The 20,390-nt window shown below is 37.9% G+C and overlaps 1 protein-coding gene across 5 annotated transcripts in view; it reads left to right on the top strand.

The window, feature by feature from the left end:
- The window catches only part of EPHA3 (EPH receptor A3), a 338,330-nt gene that overhangs the window by 71,275 nt on the left and 246,665 nt on the right, over positions 1-20,390 (top strand). For all 5 annotated transcript variants that reach the window (XM_075034067.1, XM_075034068.1, XM_075034070.1 and 2 more), the window contains exon 3: positions 6,479-7,139. In XM_075034067.1, the coding sequence (XP_074890168.1) occupies positions 6,479-7,139 (661 nt within the window). The remainder of the gene's footprint in view (positions 1-6,478; positions 7,140-20,390) is intronic.

Here is a 20,390-nt window from a genome sequence, read left to right as displayed (position 1 = left end):
TCAGTATGACTGGAGCGTGAGTTAGACCCTCTCACTGGGGATCTTGGAGATTTTTCTATACCACTGAAAGCACTGTCTTATTTCCTGCCATTAACAGTATCCAAAGAAGATTTAAAAAATGAGAAGCAAACAAAAGAACACTTTCCAAAAGCCAGATTACATGCTGGGGAGGGAGTGGTGCTATGGCACTTCTCCTGGACATATTTCAAAAGTGTTGAAGGTGCCTGAAGGCATTAGAGTAATATGATATAAGTCCTGCATAATAATGTGAATTCAGAAATGGTGGTCACACCTCTGCTCCTTCTCTCTTGACAGTAGCAACAAATCCAGCACCCAAAGCCTCATATCACAGCCTCAGATTTCCCGCTCCCCCATCATGCTGTCGTAAAATCCCTGACACAATTTTATAAATCTCTTCTGTAGAAAAATTTGGATTTATCATCCCTGTTGGACTGCTTGGAAGATAGTCCTGTCACTTCCTTCTTCCAGTATTTAGAACCCAGCTATTAATTTCTAGTCAGGACTGATAAATATCCATTCGTTCTGTAGCTGCACAGTGCTGAACGAAAGAAATGTCAGCTGGGACACCTTTGAAGTGTAATGTCCCATGGACCAGAGTTACCCAAGTAATTGCATGTAATTGAGGTGAGAATTAGGTTTGAGTCCCACCAGTGTCTGATTTACATGGTGTAAGTACAGATCTTTCATACAGTCCTTCTGCCAGCATCTCAACAGATTTTATTTTAAGTTCTCAGCCTAACTCCCACCAACACCCTTCCTCCTCAATATTATGTGCCAGTTTCTTCCTTCCTGGCTCAGGTAACCTTCTCTAGGTCTCTCCTAACTCCTGGGAGTTAGGAGTGCCTGTGCCCAAATTCTCTCCAGTATTTCTCTACTGTCACTGCTGTGCAGTCCATCTGTCCTTGTGACAGCTTCTCCTTCATCTTTCTGCTTATTCCTCTGGTACCTTCTGGTTTATCTTTTCCATCTATCTGGAGGACAAAAATGTAAACTGTTCTTATTTTCTCTTAGCAAAGCCTCAACAAGATGAAATTTTGTATGGAAAAATGCAGTATCCTCAGACACAAATCTATCTTTTTTTTTGAGTTCCAGGTGGGTTTCCATGGTAACTAAGTTTGGGTGGCCATACTTTCTTGCTGGATGCTTTCTTGCCCCTTGCATTACATTCTCATTCCTGCAGAAATACTAGTGGTTGCATGGTTACATGACGTACTGTTTAGGAGAGTTGATTCAATAGAAATGAGCCCCCCACCCAATTCTAGTTTTCCATGGGATGGGAATAGTCCTGGGAAGCTGAAGGTGGGATGAGGGGAAGCTGAGACTGCAGCAGACTGGACTCAATGCATAAGGTGAAAAGAAGTATGTCCCTTTCTGCCATCGGGTTGCCCTACACAGAGTAAATATCTGCCTTACATCTGAAGTTTTCTTTCAGTGTGTCTTATATCTCTGTCGCATTATTCTTTTTTTGCATTTCATTGTCTCATTTCCATTTAGGCTGAATTCCTCTTCATGACTTTTCAGTCTCTTCCTCTTTATTATAGCTAACTGCCTTCTGACCTGTTCAAGCCCTAGCTGTCCAGGTTCCCACCTACTCAGAATGCCGATCTTTTCTTTCTGTACCCTAAGATACAAAGACTCATTTTAATTACAACATAGTAATTCTGGACTCTTCTTTTAGCTGATTTGCCACCCACCTCCCTGCAGATCAGAATTTTCCTCATGTGTTTAAAATACCTGAGATACTTTTTGTTTCTAATTCTTTTTCTCGTCTCTGTGCATCTCTTTTGTTCCCTACAGCCAGGGCACCTTTTCTGTAGCTTTTGTTGGAAGGAATATCTATGTCTTCTATTACAAGGAAGATCTATGTCTTCTATTATAAGGAATAGCTCAGGTTTTTTACACTCTGCTTTTCTCTAAGATTAGAAAATAAACTTTATCTCATACTTATTCCTGTTCATATAACTCTTCCTTTACCTTTTAACTCCTACTTTGTTGTTCTGTTATTGCAGCTAGCTGTTTGGAAATATGTCAGACTGATGCCTGTACAAAGTAAAACTGCACTGACTACTGTAATGCTGAATAAGCTGCGTGGCGATGCCGCACAGGAGGTTTGCTTCCTATTGCCACTTAGCCTCTTAATAGCCAGCACGTTTTCATGACAACAGCTCTCTATAAAGCCAAAGTATACATTCTCAACTAGTACAGATTTGTTTGCTTATTGATTTTTATCCTCTATGTAATGATAATATATTTTTAGTGCTGAAAAGAAATGCTGTGAGAGGCATAGTCTTATTTGCGTACTGTCTGATACTTGTTCTAACAGCACTGGAGCTCAAGTGCAGCTTAAGGGGGAGGTGGCTCTACAAGAGCAATATTGGGAAAAGAACAAGAGATGCTAAACCAGCATGACTTTGCATTAAAGAGGATGTGCATAGTCTCCCCTTGGTCTGAAGTGGGCATAAGTTTAGCATTTTGCAGTAGTAAAACAATATGGAACTTTTTGATTAGGTGTGTTCAGAACAGGTTTGGGCTGAGAAGTCCTTCTAAATGATGCCTCCAAAGACCTATATTGTAGGATGCCCCATGAATGTACTATTTAAGGATTTACAGTGAAAGACTGCTTGCCTTCATTTGAGCCCCTGAAATCAACACAGGAGCAATTGACAATAGTGATTAAATACGAAAACTTTCAATATTTTATTAACTAACATGCATTTTATGTTTTTGTCTCCTTAATTCCACCCCTGGAATAAGAATCTCTCTCTCTCTCTCTCTTTTTAAGTAAGTAATTTTGTAACTTGTAACTTTACAGAGCAAGTTGAACAATGAATGACAAGTACAGAAATAAAAATTAAAACAACTACAAATATAGGTGTTTGAGAAACCTCACTTAATAGAAGAAAATCATGGGCTATGGAAGGGAAATTGTCTTGATATTCTTGATAATCTGTTTTGAATTAAGTTCACTTGGGGATGGCAATATGATAACTTACTGGGAAAAGTTGCGACGTAGGAGCAATCAAATGTACTGCTTGTTTTCTAGTTTGATTGTAATAATTACTGAAGTCGCAAATCTACTTTAATCTGGTACATATTCTGATTTGGGCACTCTTCCTGTAGTTTCAGTGACTTATTTCACCTTAACTCTTTCTAAAGCAATAGCTGCAATCTCTATAATTTTATAACAGTTAAAGTATTTTGGTCAAGTTAGCACCTGGCATGAGACTGGTACTTCCATTCAGCAATGGTTCAGCGTTAAATGATAGATTTGAAATTTTGTTGCTTATATAAGTGGACTAACATGGCCTACAATTGTTTCCAAGCAATTTGGTCTTCATTGCAAATCAATGAAGGGATAATTGCAAGTTGTAACTTCTAGGTGAAGAACACAGTAGTGGTGCTACCTTTATCATGGAGTTTATACATATATATTCAACTGTCTGTGTAACCATGTTGAATAAGAAAGTTCTGAAAAAAAAAATTGCAAGGAGACTTGTTCAGAAAATAACATCTGCTGTGGAGGTGTTTTAAATTCTGCAAGTTCCTGGTTTTGTTTCTGTCTCCCACTGGACATGTAAGATATGTTGAACAGATTAGAAAACATATGAAAGAGATAATCAGTAAGTCACGTATGAATTAGTGTGAGCTGCTTTAAATGTCCATAAAATGATGTTTCATTACATAGTCTTACCTAGTTTCATACAGTTGTTGTAACTGCATTTTTATTTGTCCAGGTAAGACCTGTAGTTAAATAGGTACATCTAGCTTCATGGGAGGCAATTACAACATCTGAATGGCTCTTTGCAGCAGGACTAGATTATTGGCTCAGGGGGTGGACTTGTACCAGGACAGCTGTCAGATGAGGGTCCTCCACTCAGTTTTGGGAACTTGGCAGAGGCTGGGAGCCAAGGTCCAGCTGCCTCTTATGCAGGCAAGAGCTCGTCCTTGTATGACGGGCTGCCACGTGGCACCCAGCTCTCAAGTGGCCGTGAGGACTGGTGTCGTAACTTTGACTCTGGAACTCCCTGTACTGCTAGCTTGCTTTGGCAGCGTAGCATGTTATGGCTTGCTGCAGCATTTCAGCTGCTGTATATACATCCAAGATTGTGTTTTTAACTCTGTTGAACTAGTCAGGAAAAGATAAAACTTGTGTATAGTCAGATCTGTAAAGTGAACTAAAATAAACTTTGTTTCAATTAAAGGAAGAATATTTATACTGCTTTTATCTACTGGTTTAATAACATGATTTAAAATCACATCTTCAGTGGTGCGTGGACAATTTCATTGTGCAGACCAGCTCTTAGTCATACCAAAACTTCCTTAAGTCAGTGGGCTGGGACTGAGAACTCTCAGATGTTACTCTGATGTGGTCACTTTTTTTTTTTTTTCCTTTTCTTTCTTTTTATGTGTGTGTGATGCATGTATTGTAAAACCAAGAAACTGTAAAGACAGTCGACACTTCTGCACCTCAGTTTCTTGGTTGGTACACTGGGAAGAGTACTTTCCTCTCCTAATGTTTGCTCTGCAGTACGTTAAGGTCCTGCAGCAAAAGGTGCTTATGTAAAATGAGTAATTGTTAGACTGAGATCTTACATATAACATTCATGTGACTTGATTTTTGAGGGAAAATGTTTTTCTGTTTCTTCTTTGTCTCCCTCCCCCAAGAGTGGCAGTGATTTCTCACAAAATACTTAATTCTGTCTACTTCTCCAGTTTTTGTACCATGCAGCAGCAGCAGCTCTGTTTGAAGCTCTGCTGCTCCCCAGCTGCAGTGTGTCTGGTTGCATGGGGCAGCGTTTGTGGTTTTTGCAGAGGCTGTGCATGTGGGTGACAGCGAAGCAAGGATTTCTGTTGCCTCTATGCTACCGTATGCTCTATTAATATGCGCTTTATTATCACGATAGGAGTTTACCTCTTTTGTTTGCCTAATTAACTTTGAAGCATAGAACAGAAGGTGATAAGGCTCAGGGGTATCTTACCAGCGCATATAAATGTGTGATGGCAGGTTATAGAGAATATGGAGCCAGACTCTTCTCTCTGGTGGCTCGTGCAAGGCCAAGAGGCAATGGATACAATCAGAAATACAGGAAGTTCCATTTAAACGTAAGGACCAACCTTTTTACTCAGAGTACAGTCAAACACTGGCACAGGCTGCCCAGAGAGGCTGTGAAGTCTCCATCCTTGGAGATATTCCAAAGCCTGACTGGACAGGATCCTGAGCAACCTGCTCTGGCTGACCCTGTGTGAGCAGAGGGTTGGGTAGAAGGTCTGGAAGGGTTTCTTCCAACTGCAGTGGTGGTGTGATTCTCTAACAGGCATTGTTCACTGTAATGAGTTTTAATTCTAGCGCTTTGGTGGTGAGGCTCTTTATTTGGTATCTTAAGACTGGGAATATAGAACAGCTGCAGTTTTTGTGTGGATAAAAGCTGAATAATGATGAACTTAAAAAAAAAAATAAATTGGTCCTAGTCATCCATTCAGGGAGAAAGCCAAGAAAGATGCATCTTAAGTCACTTAGATGTGTATGGTAAATGACTAACATTAAATATTTACTTTAAGTACCCCTGTAGTATTTCTTTTTTCCTGTGATTTGGTAAATATTCCTCTCGGGTAAGTGTGACTTCAGAAATCAGGCAGGACTGGTACATGAGTAATTCACAAATAGGAAACCCTTTCCTTCCCTGTCTGGGTCAAGTAAGTTTGTCAGCTGATGACTGATGTAAAAACAAATGATGACTATGTATTCTTCAAAAACCATTTTAGCATCATAGCCTATATTGTCCACAGAAGAATTAAGTAACCAAAATACTTATGGTAAGTTGGCAGTAATTTTTAATAACTCTGTAACTGGGCTAAGGTTAACTGTTTGTCCACAGGACATATATCCCAAGCAAAATCAATTGTCATACTTTGAATAAATTTAAAACTGTAACATTTTATCATGACTATATGGAATTTCAGTGGGAGCCATTGGCTTTTGTTTGTAAGATTTTAAATCTTGTTTAATCTTTGAAATGCAACTTGATTCTAATAGTGAAAATGTGGTGTTGTCCTAGCGAACCTCTTCTGTTCGAGCTGAGTGTGGTTGTAGTAAAGACATGTTGGGACCATGATTGAAAGGACAGCACTGCATATAGTTTAGGAAACTAGAGGTTTTTAATAATGCAAAACAGCTGCAGCATTTCTTTCATGCCACCTTGAAAGAACTTGGTAAAACCTGACTTCATAATGGTGAATTCTGTGTTTGTTTAAGATGTTTATATGTTTTAATAAGAAAAAAGTAAGTACAAGATCGACCAGACTTTATTGTCTATTTTATAGCGATCTCCAAGCAAAGTGATTTTTGCTTTTTCACAGCTTTTGTCTCTAAATGTGATTTGTATTGGTGTAGTCATTAATTTTATAATATTTCCCCTTTTCTTTTTTTCTTTTTTTTCTTTTTTTTTTTTTTTCCCAGTGGGAAGAGATTAGTGGTGTTGATGAGCATTATACTCCAATCAGAACTTACCAAGTGTGCAATGTGATGGATCACAGTCAAAACAATTGGCTGCGAACAAACTGGATTCCACGCAATTCAGCTCAGAAGATATATGTGGAGCTCAAGTTTACCTTGAGGGACTGTAATAGTATCCCTCTAGTTCTGGGCACTTGCAAAGAGACCTTCAATCTGTATTATATGGAGTCTGATGATGACCATTTGGTAAAGTTCAGAGAGCATCAGTTTACAAAGATCGACACCATTGCGGCTGATGAGAGCTTCACCCAAATGGATCTCGGGGACCGAATTCTCAAGCTGAATACAGAAGTCCGTGAGGTGGGGCCTGTCAGCAGGAAAGGCTTTTACTTGGCTTTTCAAGACGTAGGTGCGTGTGTTGCCTTAGTCTCAGTGCGAGTGTACTTCAAAAAGTGCCCTTTCACTGTCAAGAACCTCGCCATGTTTCCAGATACAGTACCCATGGACTCTCAGTCGCTGGTGGAGGTGCGGGGTTCTTGTGTCAATCATTCCAAGGAGGAAGAGCCACCCAAGATGTATTGCAGTACAGAAGGAGAATGGCTAGTGCCCATAGGGAAGTGCTTGTGTAATGCTGGCTATGAAGAAAGAGGCTTTGCGTGCCAAGGTAACGATGCCCTCCATGTTCATAGTTCAATTATTAACAGGGGCTTCACATTATGTCCCTACTCTTTGTATTGGGTTGTGTTAATTTTCCCCAAGTTCTTGAGAGAAATAAATTAATTCATAAAATCGCCATGAAAATGGGGTTTATTTAATTTGTGTAAATAATGTAATTTCCTAAAAAAAAAAATTTGATAAGTGTCAACAACTGATTTTTAGTTAATACAGTGTGTAGCAAATCTAGCCTCTCTTACCACTCTTGGACTTCCTTTCAGTAGATTATAGTTTTCTCAAATGCATTGTTTGTGTCAAAATATTTGATTTTTTTTTGTGTGGGTTTTTTTTAACTTTGTGGCTTGTTGTATAATTTTTGCTACTGAGCTGTGTTGATTAATTGGGATTGGTCAGAAAAAAAAAGTTAGCATTGTTTCGGGTAGCATAGTATCTAAATGCAGATACATTTGGAAAATTAATATTTGAACTTCAAAATTGCATTTTCATGAATACTCTTGTATTTAACTCAAAATAATTTTCTCCAAACTTTTGGTTTCTGCAAACTGTGGTTATGTGAATGCTCCCAAGAACAAGACTACACGAGGGATTTTGAGTTTTTCCAGAATTGGTCTTTTAAACATTAGAGAAATGCATATTATATTCACCTAATTTTAATATCAACCAAAATGATGGTGTTTTACATTTTGCTTTTTATAAAAGTACATTTTGAAGTTTTGTGTTAATTGAATCTTAAACCTCTTTTCATAGAGTGCCTTATGCTGGCTGTGGCAAAGGGTCTTCCATTAAATAAATAAGTAAAAGTTAAACAGTAATATCTAGAAATACCATGGATGGAAGGAGTAGTAGCTGAGATATTTACTGTGGGGTGTGTGTTTGTGTACATGCACGTATGGATGCAGCCATAAGAACAGAAATTTAAAGTATTCTGAACCTGGTTAAGAGAGCACCTATTCCTTTTTCAACAGTCCTACAGCAACCTTTATGGCAAACAAGTAAGTCCTGGAGAGCTACTAGGAGCCCACCAAACCAGAGCCCACAAAACCATAGCCAGGTAGTTGTGAAAACTGTTGCTCTAATTAAGGTGACTTTTTCTCAGAAAATGCCAGGGAGGTGTGGGAGGAAAGGAGTAAGAGTGTGTTTTGTTTGGTTTTGCTTTTAAGTAGATTTTAAATTGGTCTTGCCGTCAAACTGGGGAGCTGAGTCTTTTGAGTATGCTTTTCTGCAGTTAGATACCCATATTAAGAAAACCAAGTTAAACTCTTCTGTTAAGAGCTGAATCCAGGAGAGGATGTTTTATTATTCAGAAATGCTTTATCAAGGGCCTCCTATAGCTACACTTAAAAATGCTAAAATGTTAGTGGTACTCTAACCACTGTATATAGTCATATAGCTATATGTATATAGCTGTTGGTTTAGAATTTCAATTAACACATGAGCACAAAAGAACAATCACTTCAGAAAGTGTCAGACTACAACTGAGCAAAAGCTGAGCTAAATAAAGTAAAATAAAACAATTTGGTTCTATTAAAAACGGGTTCTCAAATGCTTGGGGTAGGCAAGGCAGCTCCTACTGAGTTCTGCAGAGATTAGGAGTGAGTTCACATCCATGTGTGAGTATATCATACATGATTTGGAAGGCATAAAATCAGACCTCAGGACTACTGTCTTTTTCCTTCTTCCCCCCCAACCCCCCTTTTTTTTCTTTCTTGACTTCCTCACCAACTGTTGATCAAGGGAGTGATATATGATTAAACCATTAACAATAACGACAGGTTCTTCTGGTTTATTCTGATTTAACATATAATGTTCTACTAACTTTTTTTGGAAGTCATATTTATCAAATATTTTCAGTGTGGTGTGATGGAAGTGGCACTCTAAAAGCTGTCAGTAATTCAAAACCTCCCATTTGTTGGCATCGGTAACTCAGCAGGAGTTGGAAAGCTTGGAAAAAGAGTTCAGTTTTGACCTCAGGCTTAAGGCTGCTCCTGCACCTTTCCTTTCTTATTTTTCTCTCCTTCTCTTGCTCCTTCTTTTAGGGTGTTGGGTTTTAAGGGTTTTTTGGTTGTTGTTTTTTTTTTGTCAACAAAAGGGCAGTAGGGTCAGGATTGTGGAGTCTGAAGAAGATCCAAAATGGTGTTACAGGCATGGGCTGGAATGAAAGCATAATTTAGGAAGAAAAAAATGTTTCAGTTGAAGTTTGAAAGAGTAATAAGTAATAGAAATTATTGTCTTCCCAGTAGCTGAAAACATTCAGCAACTTAGTGTCTGTCACTGCTTGATCCTACATTCAGACTGTTTCTGATTTTGTTTGTTTGTTTCCATAATGCTGTTTTTGGAAACAGTGTCATTTTGCATTAACAGGATATTATTGCTGATGATTAAAAGGAAGGACCTTCACGTTACATGATCAACCTATTTAAATTTCATTCAGAACAACTTTTCTTGGTACTTGGAAAAATATTAAGGCACAGTTATTCCCTCAAATAACACAAATGGTACCATTTTCCACAACTGCTTCCCTTTCTCTGCATAACCAGGAAAAGTCAACGTAAGGCTTAAGCTATTTTTTGTTATTGGTGTACATGTACGTATAAAAACGTACGTGTTTTTCTAATATATTTGTATCTAAGTTCTGAAAAGCCAAGGTTAGACTATTGGCTTTACTCAGCATATTGGTTCTTGTTGGAAAGATTATTGTTCTGCTCTGGGTCCTACCAACTGATAAGCATTTTACACGTACAGCAGTACGGTACCTACCTGTCAGTCAGTTAAAGAATCAGGACCAATTTTGCTGTGACCATCCTTGTCCTCATTGTTGTGTGTGTGTGGAGAAGTGATTTCTCAAAAGCGAGTTGTATACGTCACCTTGAGGAATTGTGGTCTTCATGGTATACTTTAGGTTAACAGCTTAAGATTTAAGACCTCCTTTAGCAAGGACTTTTGCACTTGGTCAGTATTTTGGAGGGATTAGATTTGTATAAGGCAAAGTAAGATGTGTCAGGGAGCATGTTGGAAAAGCCACTCTTTCATACCTTTTTTTCCCCTGAGCTAATACACATGTTAGTTAACTAAATATGGTATATGTCATCCACTGTAGACTGTTATTACAGCTTTGTTAGCACTTGCATCATAGTGATCCTGTCTATTTAATCTTATTGTAATACTTCATGGTTGAATAAGACTTATTCCTCACAATGTCTTTTCTAAATTATGTCTTCATGCCGTTTTGGCCAAACTACGTCTTTATAGCATCTTCTCTCTTAGAATTAGTCTGTTTTAATTTTTTTTAATTAGGGAAAAAAAACAACTGGCTGGAACTGCATACTAAATCTAATGCTTTCTGATAGTCTCCACTCTATTCCCCAGTCAACAAGGATAAATCATCTTTTCCATTTGTTTCCCATCAAACGGCCATAGTAAATCATATCAGAGGTTTGTCTGCCTTAGTATTCTTTCTCTGACAGGGGCTAACAGCTGATTCCTAAAGGAAAAGTATAAGAAACTGTATAAAGTGCTGCTTTACTGCATATACCTTCCAGCTTCTGCAAATCTACTGTTCACTTTCTAAGACTTAAGATATATTTTGTCATGGTTTAACCCCAGCCAGCAACTAAGCACCACGCAGCCTCTCACTCGCTTCTGCCCACCCAGTGGAACGTGGGAGAAGATTGGGAAAGAAGTAAAACTTGTGTGTTGAGATAAGAACGGTTTAATAGAACAGAAAAGAAGAAACTAATAATGATAATGATAACACTAATAAAATGGCAAGAGCAATAATAAAAGGATTGGAATGTACAAATGATGCGCAGGGCAATTGCTCACCACCCACCGATCGACACCCAGTTAGTCCCCGAGCGGCGATCCCCTGCCCCCACTCCTCCCAGTTCCTATACTAAATGTGATGTCCCATGGTATGGAATACACCGTTGGCCAGTTTGGGTCAGGTGCCCTGGCTGTGTCCCCTCCCAACTTCTTGTGCCCCTCCAGCTTTCTCGCTGGCTGGGCATCAGAAGCTGAAAAATCCTTGACTTTAGTCTAAACCCTACTGAGCAACAACTGAAAACATCAGTGTGTTATCAACATTCTTCTCATACCTAACTCAAAACATAGCACCATACCAGCTACTAGGAAGACAATTAACTCTATCCCAGCTGAAACCAGGAAAATCTTATAAGAAAGACTATGTTATATATGAATCAGTGACCTGTCACCTGTTAATCTATTTTTTGACTCATATTTTTAGTCTCTGTAAGTTTTTTTTATGGCAATTAATGCAATATCTTGTGTAGAAAACATATCTTCTTGCTGTGTTTAAGCCTTCTGTTTTAAGTCAGTTGGATAAGGTTTTCCATGTCCTAATATAGTGAGAAAATAGTAACTGCCCCCTTTTCAGCTTCTGTATTAACAATTTTCAAGGTCTCTTTCATGTCTAATATCTCATCTCTAATACCTATTTTCCCAACACTCCCTCTCTGCTAGTGCCTTCTTGTTTGGAGGGCAGGCTAATTGCTCCATACCTGAACTCATCCTTTTTGACTGTCTCTGTAACATAGTTAGAGTAAACAATGTGATTTTTATGAAAAGGGCAATAAGACTTGCGTGTGCTGTTTAAGTTGCAAGTACACCAGGAGATTATACAGTGGCATAGTGTTTGGAACAGCCCAAAGATCAATAAAAGGAGCATTCACATCACCTGCCCAGTGAGTGATTTGTATGTGGAGAAGCTAGGCTCAGTTTTGTTTTGAAAGCTACAGAGAGGAAATAGATCTCATGATGCAAAGATTGGTTAGTTTGGTAATAGTATCAAAATAAATGGGAAAATGTAGGATAAATGTTAGAAAAAATGTCTTTAGCTCTGTAATGATCTAGAAGTCTCCTCGGAGAAATAATAGAAGCCTTATTTCAGGAGCTGTTTTTTAAAAATGCAGTAACTAGATGATAAAGGAAATCCTGCAGTGGCAGGCTTGAACTAATAAATCTTTTCCATCCTGAATGTGTCTATTCTGTTGTTGGTTTATTTCATGCACTTCAGAAGGACTAGCTGGACATGGAGAACAATATTTTTCATGATGATATACTTAATTAGCAAACATGCAGCGGGCAATTTTTTATCTGTGTGGGAGTACGAGTGAGCTTGAATGTTCTTCTGAATGCTTCCAACAGGTGACCCTTTAGACCAAAAACAAGCTTTGTGGCTCCAGTTATCAAATGGAAAATTAAATTGGTGAGCCTGAACAGAATGACTCGAAAAGCACAGAATTACATTTTCTGCATGCTATCTTTTCAAGGTATAGTTCTAAATTTTAGTTGCTGGAATTGAGTAAGTCTGAATTTTAAATTTCCTTTGTAATAGTATATAATAAAATTGCAAGTTTTAACCACAAGTGACTGACACATTTTCTATAACAAAGTCAGAAGAAAAAAAAAGAATGTAATCCAACAGTCCTTCCTTATGTATGTAATTTTTAGCTATTAATCAGGTGGATTGAATGGGAGAAAAGGGAGTAAGGGGGAGAGGTGAAGTTTACCCACTGTGCCTGGTTATTGCAAAAATGACTTCACAGAATTTCCCCTAACACTAAATTATTCAGTGCTTCAAGTTGTATAGTGAGCATATCCTAAATCATATTTCTCTCTCTGAGTTTATGGAGATATGAAAGGAATGCCATCTGTGGCTGCTAAATCTGAACCAGTGCATACATTGCTTAATTCTTTCGGTAGAATGAATGCTGTACTTGAGATAAAAATATGTAAACCATCATTAATACTAAGGATGAAAAACATTTCTCTAGATTTCTTTTTTCCCCTATGCTTGAAATAACCATTTTGTCTCTGCATAAGTAAATATACTTTTTAGTTGCTTATATCAGTAGATAAAAGGTAACTTTACACATAAAGAGAAGAAGGTACTATGAGGAACTATTCAACTTTGTGCAAGTGAAAACAGACGGAAGGCATATGCGCTTGCTGCAACTGCAAAGACAATAACATTTTCCCTTGGAAATAGCCAAGTGGCTCGGATATGTTGCTTACACTACAAAAGTGGGTGGTTTTAACTCTTAGGCTCTGTATAGGAACAAGTATGTTTAATAAAATGTCGGAACTGATCATATGAAGACCATATCATATAATAATGGAACTATTAAGAGAGTTTTCTTTTACATCAAATCTGAAAAAGCTAAGGATTCACATTTTTTAAAGCAGAGGTTTGAGGTGTATTTTTTTTCCTTCGGTTTGAAGTATTGTTTTGATTTTAAAAAGCAAGAGACGTGCTTTTTAAAAGGTACTTTTAATCTTTCAAGCTAGTAAGCTAAAATGACAGCAGCTATAAATTATGAATCACTTTATTTGTAAAATATTCATTGTTTTTATCCACTTTATATTCTATAAGTAGATAAACAGAGCACACAATGAAGGATTTACCTTTCTGCTTAGAATTTATTTAACTCTTATGAAAGTTATGTCAGAGATATCCGGATGATTTTGCTTAGGGGAAGAATTATGTTCCACTGAATACTTCAGAAAGATCACAGCCAACTTTTTATTAACGTTTTCTGACTGCTACAAATTTGGAAAATATTCTCCAATTTGTACGTCATGAGCAGTAGATTCAAAATGCAAGATTTTAAGGCAAAATTTCTTGGGCACAATCTTATGGTTTGTGAGCATGTTTGTCACATGTCCTAAAGAAACAAAAATTAAAAAGAAACATTCTGAAATTACTAGAAAAGACATTTTTTTCAATATAACACTATACATATTTTCAAATTAGAAATGTGTTGTTTCTTGTAGTTAGTTGAGAAGAATCTTTACTAAATTTACTGGAGATTGTGATAGAAATATTTAAACAGAAACATGCTTATAAATACTTCTATTCATTTTTTAATGTGCAATGATCAGGAATCTAGTTTTAGTGTTCTTTAAAAAAGCTTACTAATACATCTCTCCAAGTTGTTCAGTACTGCAGTGTCGATATATGATTAGGTAACTTAGAATTGAATTTTTTGGTTTTGAAACTGTTTGGGAAATGGAGAGGTTCACTCAGAGAATGAAATATTTGCAGAAGTGTTAATGACTCACAAAATGCAACTTAATACTTTTTTCGAACTGTATGTTTGTTCAATCCAGATACCTTACCAGTTTAGAGGTGGTGCTTGCTATGCCACTTCATATGTATTTTGACAATTTCTTCCTTGTCCCCCTCACCTGTTTTTCAAGCAACAAAAAGACACAACCCCCACCACCCAAACCCCAACAAAAAAACCCACGATATCCCCCCTCCTGCCGACCTCCCCCCCAAAATAGTGGAATATACTGGGTATTGACCCAGATGCTCTACAGTTTAACAAGTATGTGTGAGACATTTGCTTCCTCTTTTTAACATAGAAATTCTCACCTTAGTTCTCTGACACTTACATGTTCAAAACCACTACTGTTGAATTTTTGTGCAGGATTTTACTGCAAATATCTCATGGATGTCTATCACAGAGAATCCTAAGGGATCTTGCTGGCATTTCCTTAACCTTTTCATTTTAATGACTTTGCTTCTTTGGAGGCTTTCAAAAGATTAAAAACTAAATTAATAGTATTATCCTGAGCGTGTTTTCCTTGTACTGTCTTTGGTGACTTTCAATATCAGCTTAGCTCCAAGTTGCACAAAGATCGTATTGTCAGTGTGAATTCATTGAACACACGCTTTTTCCATCGGTTTCTCTGCCACTTGTGTCTGTGTATAGAGCTATTTGCCAATCCCTTATTAGTTCCAGAGTGGAACTTATAAAGGCTAACAGGGGTTTGCATTACAACTGACAGCTGGTACTAGACTTTAATAGAGAGCAATTGTAGCGAGAGCTGTAAGTTTGATAATGTTCAACAAAAATGCTCTTAAAGCAAGAACCATCTTGAAAGATGAGTACAAGATGACAAGAATCTTCTATATGTCTGCTGCTCCTCAGTGTGAAGCACAAGATATTGTCAAAACATGCTGTTGGCAGACATCTAAATAGCCGGTAATTGATATCAGACTTTATTGAACCACTTAGACTGCAGGAGAAGTATCAGAATTGGCTGTTTCTTTGGATCACAAACTAAATAACAAGGGTTGTGTTTGTAATGTCTTATTTTCTTTGCATGTGAAATGGCAGCTTTATTCTTGATAGCACAACGGGAATGTAATAACTTGGACTTCACACAATCTTATTAGGGAGAGAAGATGAGAAGCTCATTGCCTAGAATTTGTTTGTAGCTTCAGCTTTAAGTACCTGCCTGCCTCGGATACCCTGGCAATCGGTGTATCTATTGTGCTAAGGCAGAAATAGACCTAAACAATGACAAATCCTTCATAGGTCAAGGATTCACTGTCATGAATCTGTGGGTTCAGTGGTTGTCTACTGTGAGGTTAAAATTTGATGTGATAATTTAGAACAGCTGCTCTTTGACAGAAAGATTCACTTTCAACAAGGGAAGAAAAAGCCATATGGTAAAAGCTGACACTGTGCCAAGCGTGAATAACTGCAGAAGTGATACAGGACAGTTCTCTTCAACGGCATGGTTGAAGTAATGTATTTTTATTTGCTATTGGTATTTCCAATCTGTACGCTTTTTTGAGTTGTACCTTATCCCATGATACTTCTTTTGTAGTTATTTTTTAAATAATGTTTTTTTATTAACAATGGTGATTAAGTGACAGAAAAGAGTTGTGGGCTTTAAAAATATACAGTTTGTTCATAACCCTATCCAGGCCACTCTTTGTGCTGTAAAAACATACCAAGGTTTCATAGAACGATTGCTTCAAAATTTTCAACCAAAATGACATGCATTGTTAGAGGAAATGTCTGATACCTGAGTTCATATGCTTTTAGCAGAATATTTAAGGATTCACTTAAGTCACACTGCCTTTACAATTCTAGTAAATTGAGCGTGTGAATAGCATGAAGCCTAATGAAAGTAGTCATTTACTGTGTTCAGCCTGGGTGGTACTGGTCAGCTTATGTGTAGGAGTAAGGTGGTCATCAGGTGTTCAAAATCCTAGGAAGGATTCATTTGTCCTCCAATTTGGAGGAACCATTTTTCACAACAATTAGTTCTAGGTAAAAAATACATAGACTCTCTTCTCTTCATTTTGGCAGAGATTTTTTAATGGAAGGAGAATAACAGAATAACTTACTTAGAAGTACCCAGCTCTTAGCTCTAAAAAAAGCCACTAAACAAGTGACCAAAATCCCTCCAGCAACAGCGTACTTACCTCTAAGAATGCATCTGGTTTTGTTCCCCCCGCTATATAATGAGAATGGGGCACAAAATTGTTGTTTAAGGAAGAAAAAAATTGTCTGTCATTCTGTTAGGAAAAAAAAGAACATCTCTACGGTGATTTATTATAAAGCAGTAAAATATGTTGAAATGGTCATCTGTTACCCAGATGAAGTAAGAAGACATAAAGTTTGGCAAACATATTAAAGTCAAATATTAAACATATTCTTTGATGTTTTGCAACCTTATACAGAGTTCACTCATACAGGATTTGACCTAACCTGAACAGTCCCTTAATCTCTGTAAGAGTTAATTCTAAGATTTAGGTATGCACGTATAGAATTGTTTTATTTATAAATGTATTCTGAAGCATTTTTTTTGATGTCGCATTAATAGTAGGAGGCTGTAGGATACAGTAAATAAGAATTGCTCCCTTGCTTTCATAATTAGTGGCATAATGTAGTCATTATTATTATACAAAGAAATACAAGCAAATTATCCAATAGTATGTAGTTCCAGTTTAACAGGGCTGTTTCCGGCTGCTGTAATGTCCTTCTTCAGATTACAAAACAACTTGAATTCTCTGAAGATCTAACAGGATTAGATGTATTTTGGTAATGCAATCCTAATACTGAGATGGCAGGTAGGGGCAGCTATTTTAACAAGCTGCTCTTCAAATCTGTTCTAGGAATTTCCAGGTTTTGCTCCCAAAAGAATAATATGGAAAATTGAAGCAGGGCCGAGGGATTGTGACTTGAAGTGAAGTCAAGTTTTATTAACCATGAACATGAGATCGCTGTTCCAGCTGTAAAACTGGTGTTCATCCTGAAAAAAAATAATGGGAGTTGGGTAGGAAGCAGGACATATTAGCAGAAGAAGAAGAAGTTGTTCAGAAATCTCAGTTAACCTCAGCTAATGAACCTTCTGTTTCATAAATTAATAGACCATTCATTAAGCTGCCATTTTTAGACAGTGTACAATGTCTCTGACTTCTCTGACTGTGAAGATGCGGTGTTCAGAGCTTTCACCTCGAGGCCGTACAAATATGTATTTGTTAACACAGGGGATGGAATTCGAAAGACATATAATTGCTACTTGTGCGTGACATTTAATAAGCAATGATGGTCTTGTTTCTCACACTGTGTGAGGGGATGAACTGGCAGTGAAATTAGCAGTAAAAGGGGGATCAGCTTCTGTATCTTTCTCTACCCACACTAACCACAGCAGATGGTGGAAGAAAGCAAGCTAAAGACTTTTTTTTAAAAGGGTCAGAACAAGAAAGAACAGGAGGAGAGAGAAGAATGGAGGGAAAAATGTACCATGGTAAGTAAAGTATACCTATGCAGTTGTTTCACTGAAACCTAAATGCTACAGTGAGTATTCTTTTTTTTTTAAAAAAAAAAAAAAGTTAAAAAGCAAGAGACTTTTATGAGAAAGGGAAGGATATTGATTTGAGTTCAGACAGGAGTATGATTTAATGGTGTCTTTAAAGGAAGATGAGTATCTCTATGCAAGTTTGCTCTGTGCCTAACTGCTAAAAGGTATTCAAGTTTAAGGGGAAAAACATGGTGACTGTTTGAAGTCTGTGTTTGGGTATATGGTAGGTCTTGCATGGAACTGGTCTGCAAATAATGCTAATAGAAGTGTAATAATGAGTGTGTTGCACTGAGAGATTTAGAGCTGATCTGAACTACAGTAAATGGGGACACATCTCCTGTGTTTCAGTGAGCACTGTTGAAATGAAGTTGCAGTCTAGAAAAAAATTGTTGTTTTCTCAAGAGGCTTCCCCTCAGAGGAAGGCAGTGTGTAAATGGTGTCTCTGATTCTCTCCTGGCCAGTATTTCAAGAATATTTTCTTGATGTTTCTTTACATCACTGAATTTTCAAGAGCTCTGAGTATGTACCTAGCAGTGTCTCAGAAATGATGGAAACAGACTTCAAAGGGCTGCATCTTGTCCTGAACTCAGTGGACTCTATTTTTTCCTGGTACAGCAATTCAAAGAGCCTGCCCGGTGGACTCAGCCCCGCTCTGCAGAGTACTTAGAGGGACGTGAGATAAAGCGCTTGCCCGTGGTCACGTGTACGTATAGTTTCCCTTAGTAAGCATGGTTCGGAGGTGCGGTTTACCATCCGCACCCTTTGGGAGCAGCTCCTTCGTGCCGTGTTGTAGGCAAAGAGCAGCGGGGCTGGGGCAGGGCAAGTCCTGCGTCCTCCCGGTCTCTGCCCTCAGTAGCCACGGGCTAACGGCAAGAGGAGGGGACGAGCTGATGAATCCCCGAGAGGGCTGGACGAAGAGGGTAGCAAAGGTTTTGGGGCTGAGGAGGAGTTAATCCTCGTTTGCCCCCACACTGCAGCCGCGCTCCTGATCCATTCTAATCCACAGCGAATCTGAAATGTGATCGTAATGCGGATCGCGTTCATTCTCAGTCAGTTGGATTTCTAGTTTTACTTCTGATTCGTATCCGCAGCATGATAACAACCTAACCTTTTAATTCTTAATCTGTTGCCTGAACAAGTAGACTCCGCTGTTCCGCCCAGAAGTTAAATATTAGTCTTTTAATTGAAAAACACACAAACCCCCCAAATCCTGTGGTAAAAGCAGGTGTTCAGGCACAAGTCTGTTTAGTATAGAGCTTATTTAAACATGGATTAAGGGCTTCTTTGGAATGGAGTACACTGTTTTTCTGTGCAATAATTACTTTCCAGGGCCAGTGTGTTTAAATTAGTGCCTTAAAACCCAGGCATACCATCTATCCCAAATTCTCTTATAATTAGGGATTATCCCATCTGTTGGGAAGCTTCCTTGTCTATCTTGCAATCATAGCAGTCAAGCTGTTACCTCACACTTGCATGTTAGCATCAGATCCCCCAATGTGCATCCATAAATTGCACATCCACCAGGTTGAAACAATCATCTGATTTACAGGTATTTTCTTCTTTGGTATGGCAGGAAATATTCTAATATATTACTCATGAAAGCAGTATATTCTGTTGCATTCATGAGTACATATGTGGTGGTGTGAGTAGTTTCTCTCTACCAAAGAAAAAAGTCCCAGGTTATAATTCTCTCAGAAAGATAGCAGAATAAAAAGCATACTGGTTCAGTGATTTTTCATAAATTATTGTCTATTTGTAGTCTATATTATTTTCCTACCATGGCTTTAAAATTTCCACTATTTGGAAGGACTTTTTTCCACTGTAATGTAGTAATTTGACTTTTGAGTTGTTGCATCTTTCATTTTCCTCTGAAGCATTAGATTGGCCACAGCTAGCCATCAGATGTAGCTTGAGGATACTGATGCTCCTCCAAGTTGACTTTTCATGGGTACCTTGGATACCATGTTCTGCTTCTGCCTTCTACGTTAATCTTTTTGCTAGGTTTGAGGGCAGGAAGGGGATTTTTTCCCTGGACTGATATGGTCAAGTCTGTCAGATTCCACAACCCCTCTGCCCAAACACATGTGAATTATGCATTCATTGTACTGTGGGATATGTCTGATTTTTGTAGGATTATCTGGGAGACTCTGAAAAAAAGTCTTTGCTATTGCTGTGAACTAGGACTTTGGAAATGCTCTTGACATCTTAGAGATGAGGTGTTTTGATATGGTTGTGGCTTTTGGTCTTTTATTACAGATTGTAAATCTGATTTGGGGCATTGCAACTTGTTTTGTGGTGCTTGATGATGTGTTTTGTTGACTTTCTGTGGACTGCTTCCATGAGTTGAAAATCTGGCTGTATCCAAAGGTTGATTTAAAAACAAACCAAGGAATAAATACAATGTTGTGTGCTGTCTCTGCAACCAATTTAGAAACACTTACTGTTTTTGGATAACAGTCATGTCCTGCAGTAATCTGAGGAGTTTTCTGTTTAAAGAAAATACATTATTCTTTCCTTCCTGTAGTAATTATGAAGAAGTTTGGAGTCAGACAAACTTGTCTGTTGCATACTGGAGACTCTTGGATGTAAGTGGAATCTTTCATGCTGGGTCCCA

Source organism: Buteo buteo, chromosome 8, assembly GCF_964188355.1.
Source record: "Buteo buteo chromosome 8, bButBut1.hap1.1, whole genome shotgun sequence".
Classification (NCBI taxonomy): Eukaryota; Metazoa; Chordata; class Aves; order Accipitriformes; family Accipitridae; genus Buteo; species Buteo buteo.
Note: the sequence above shows the minus strand (reverse complement) of the source record. Positions and strands in the feature narration are given on the sequence as shown.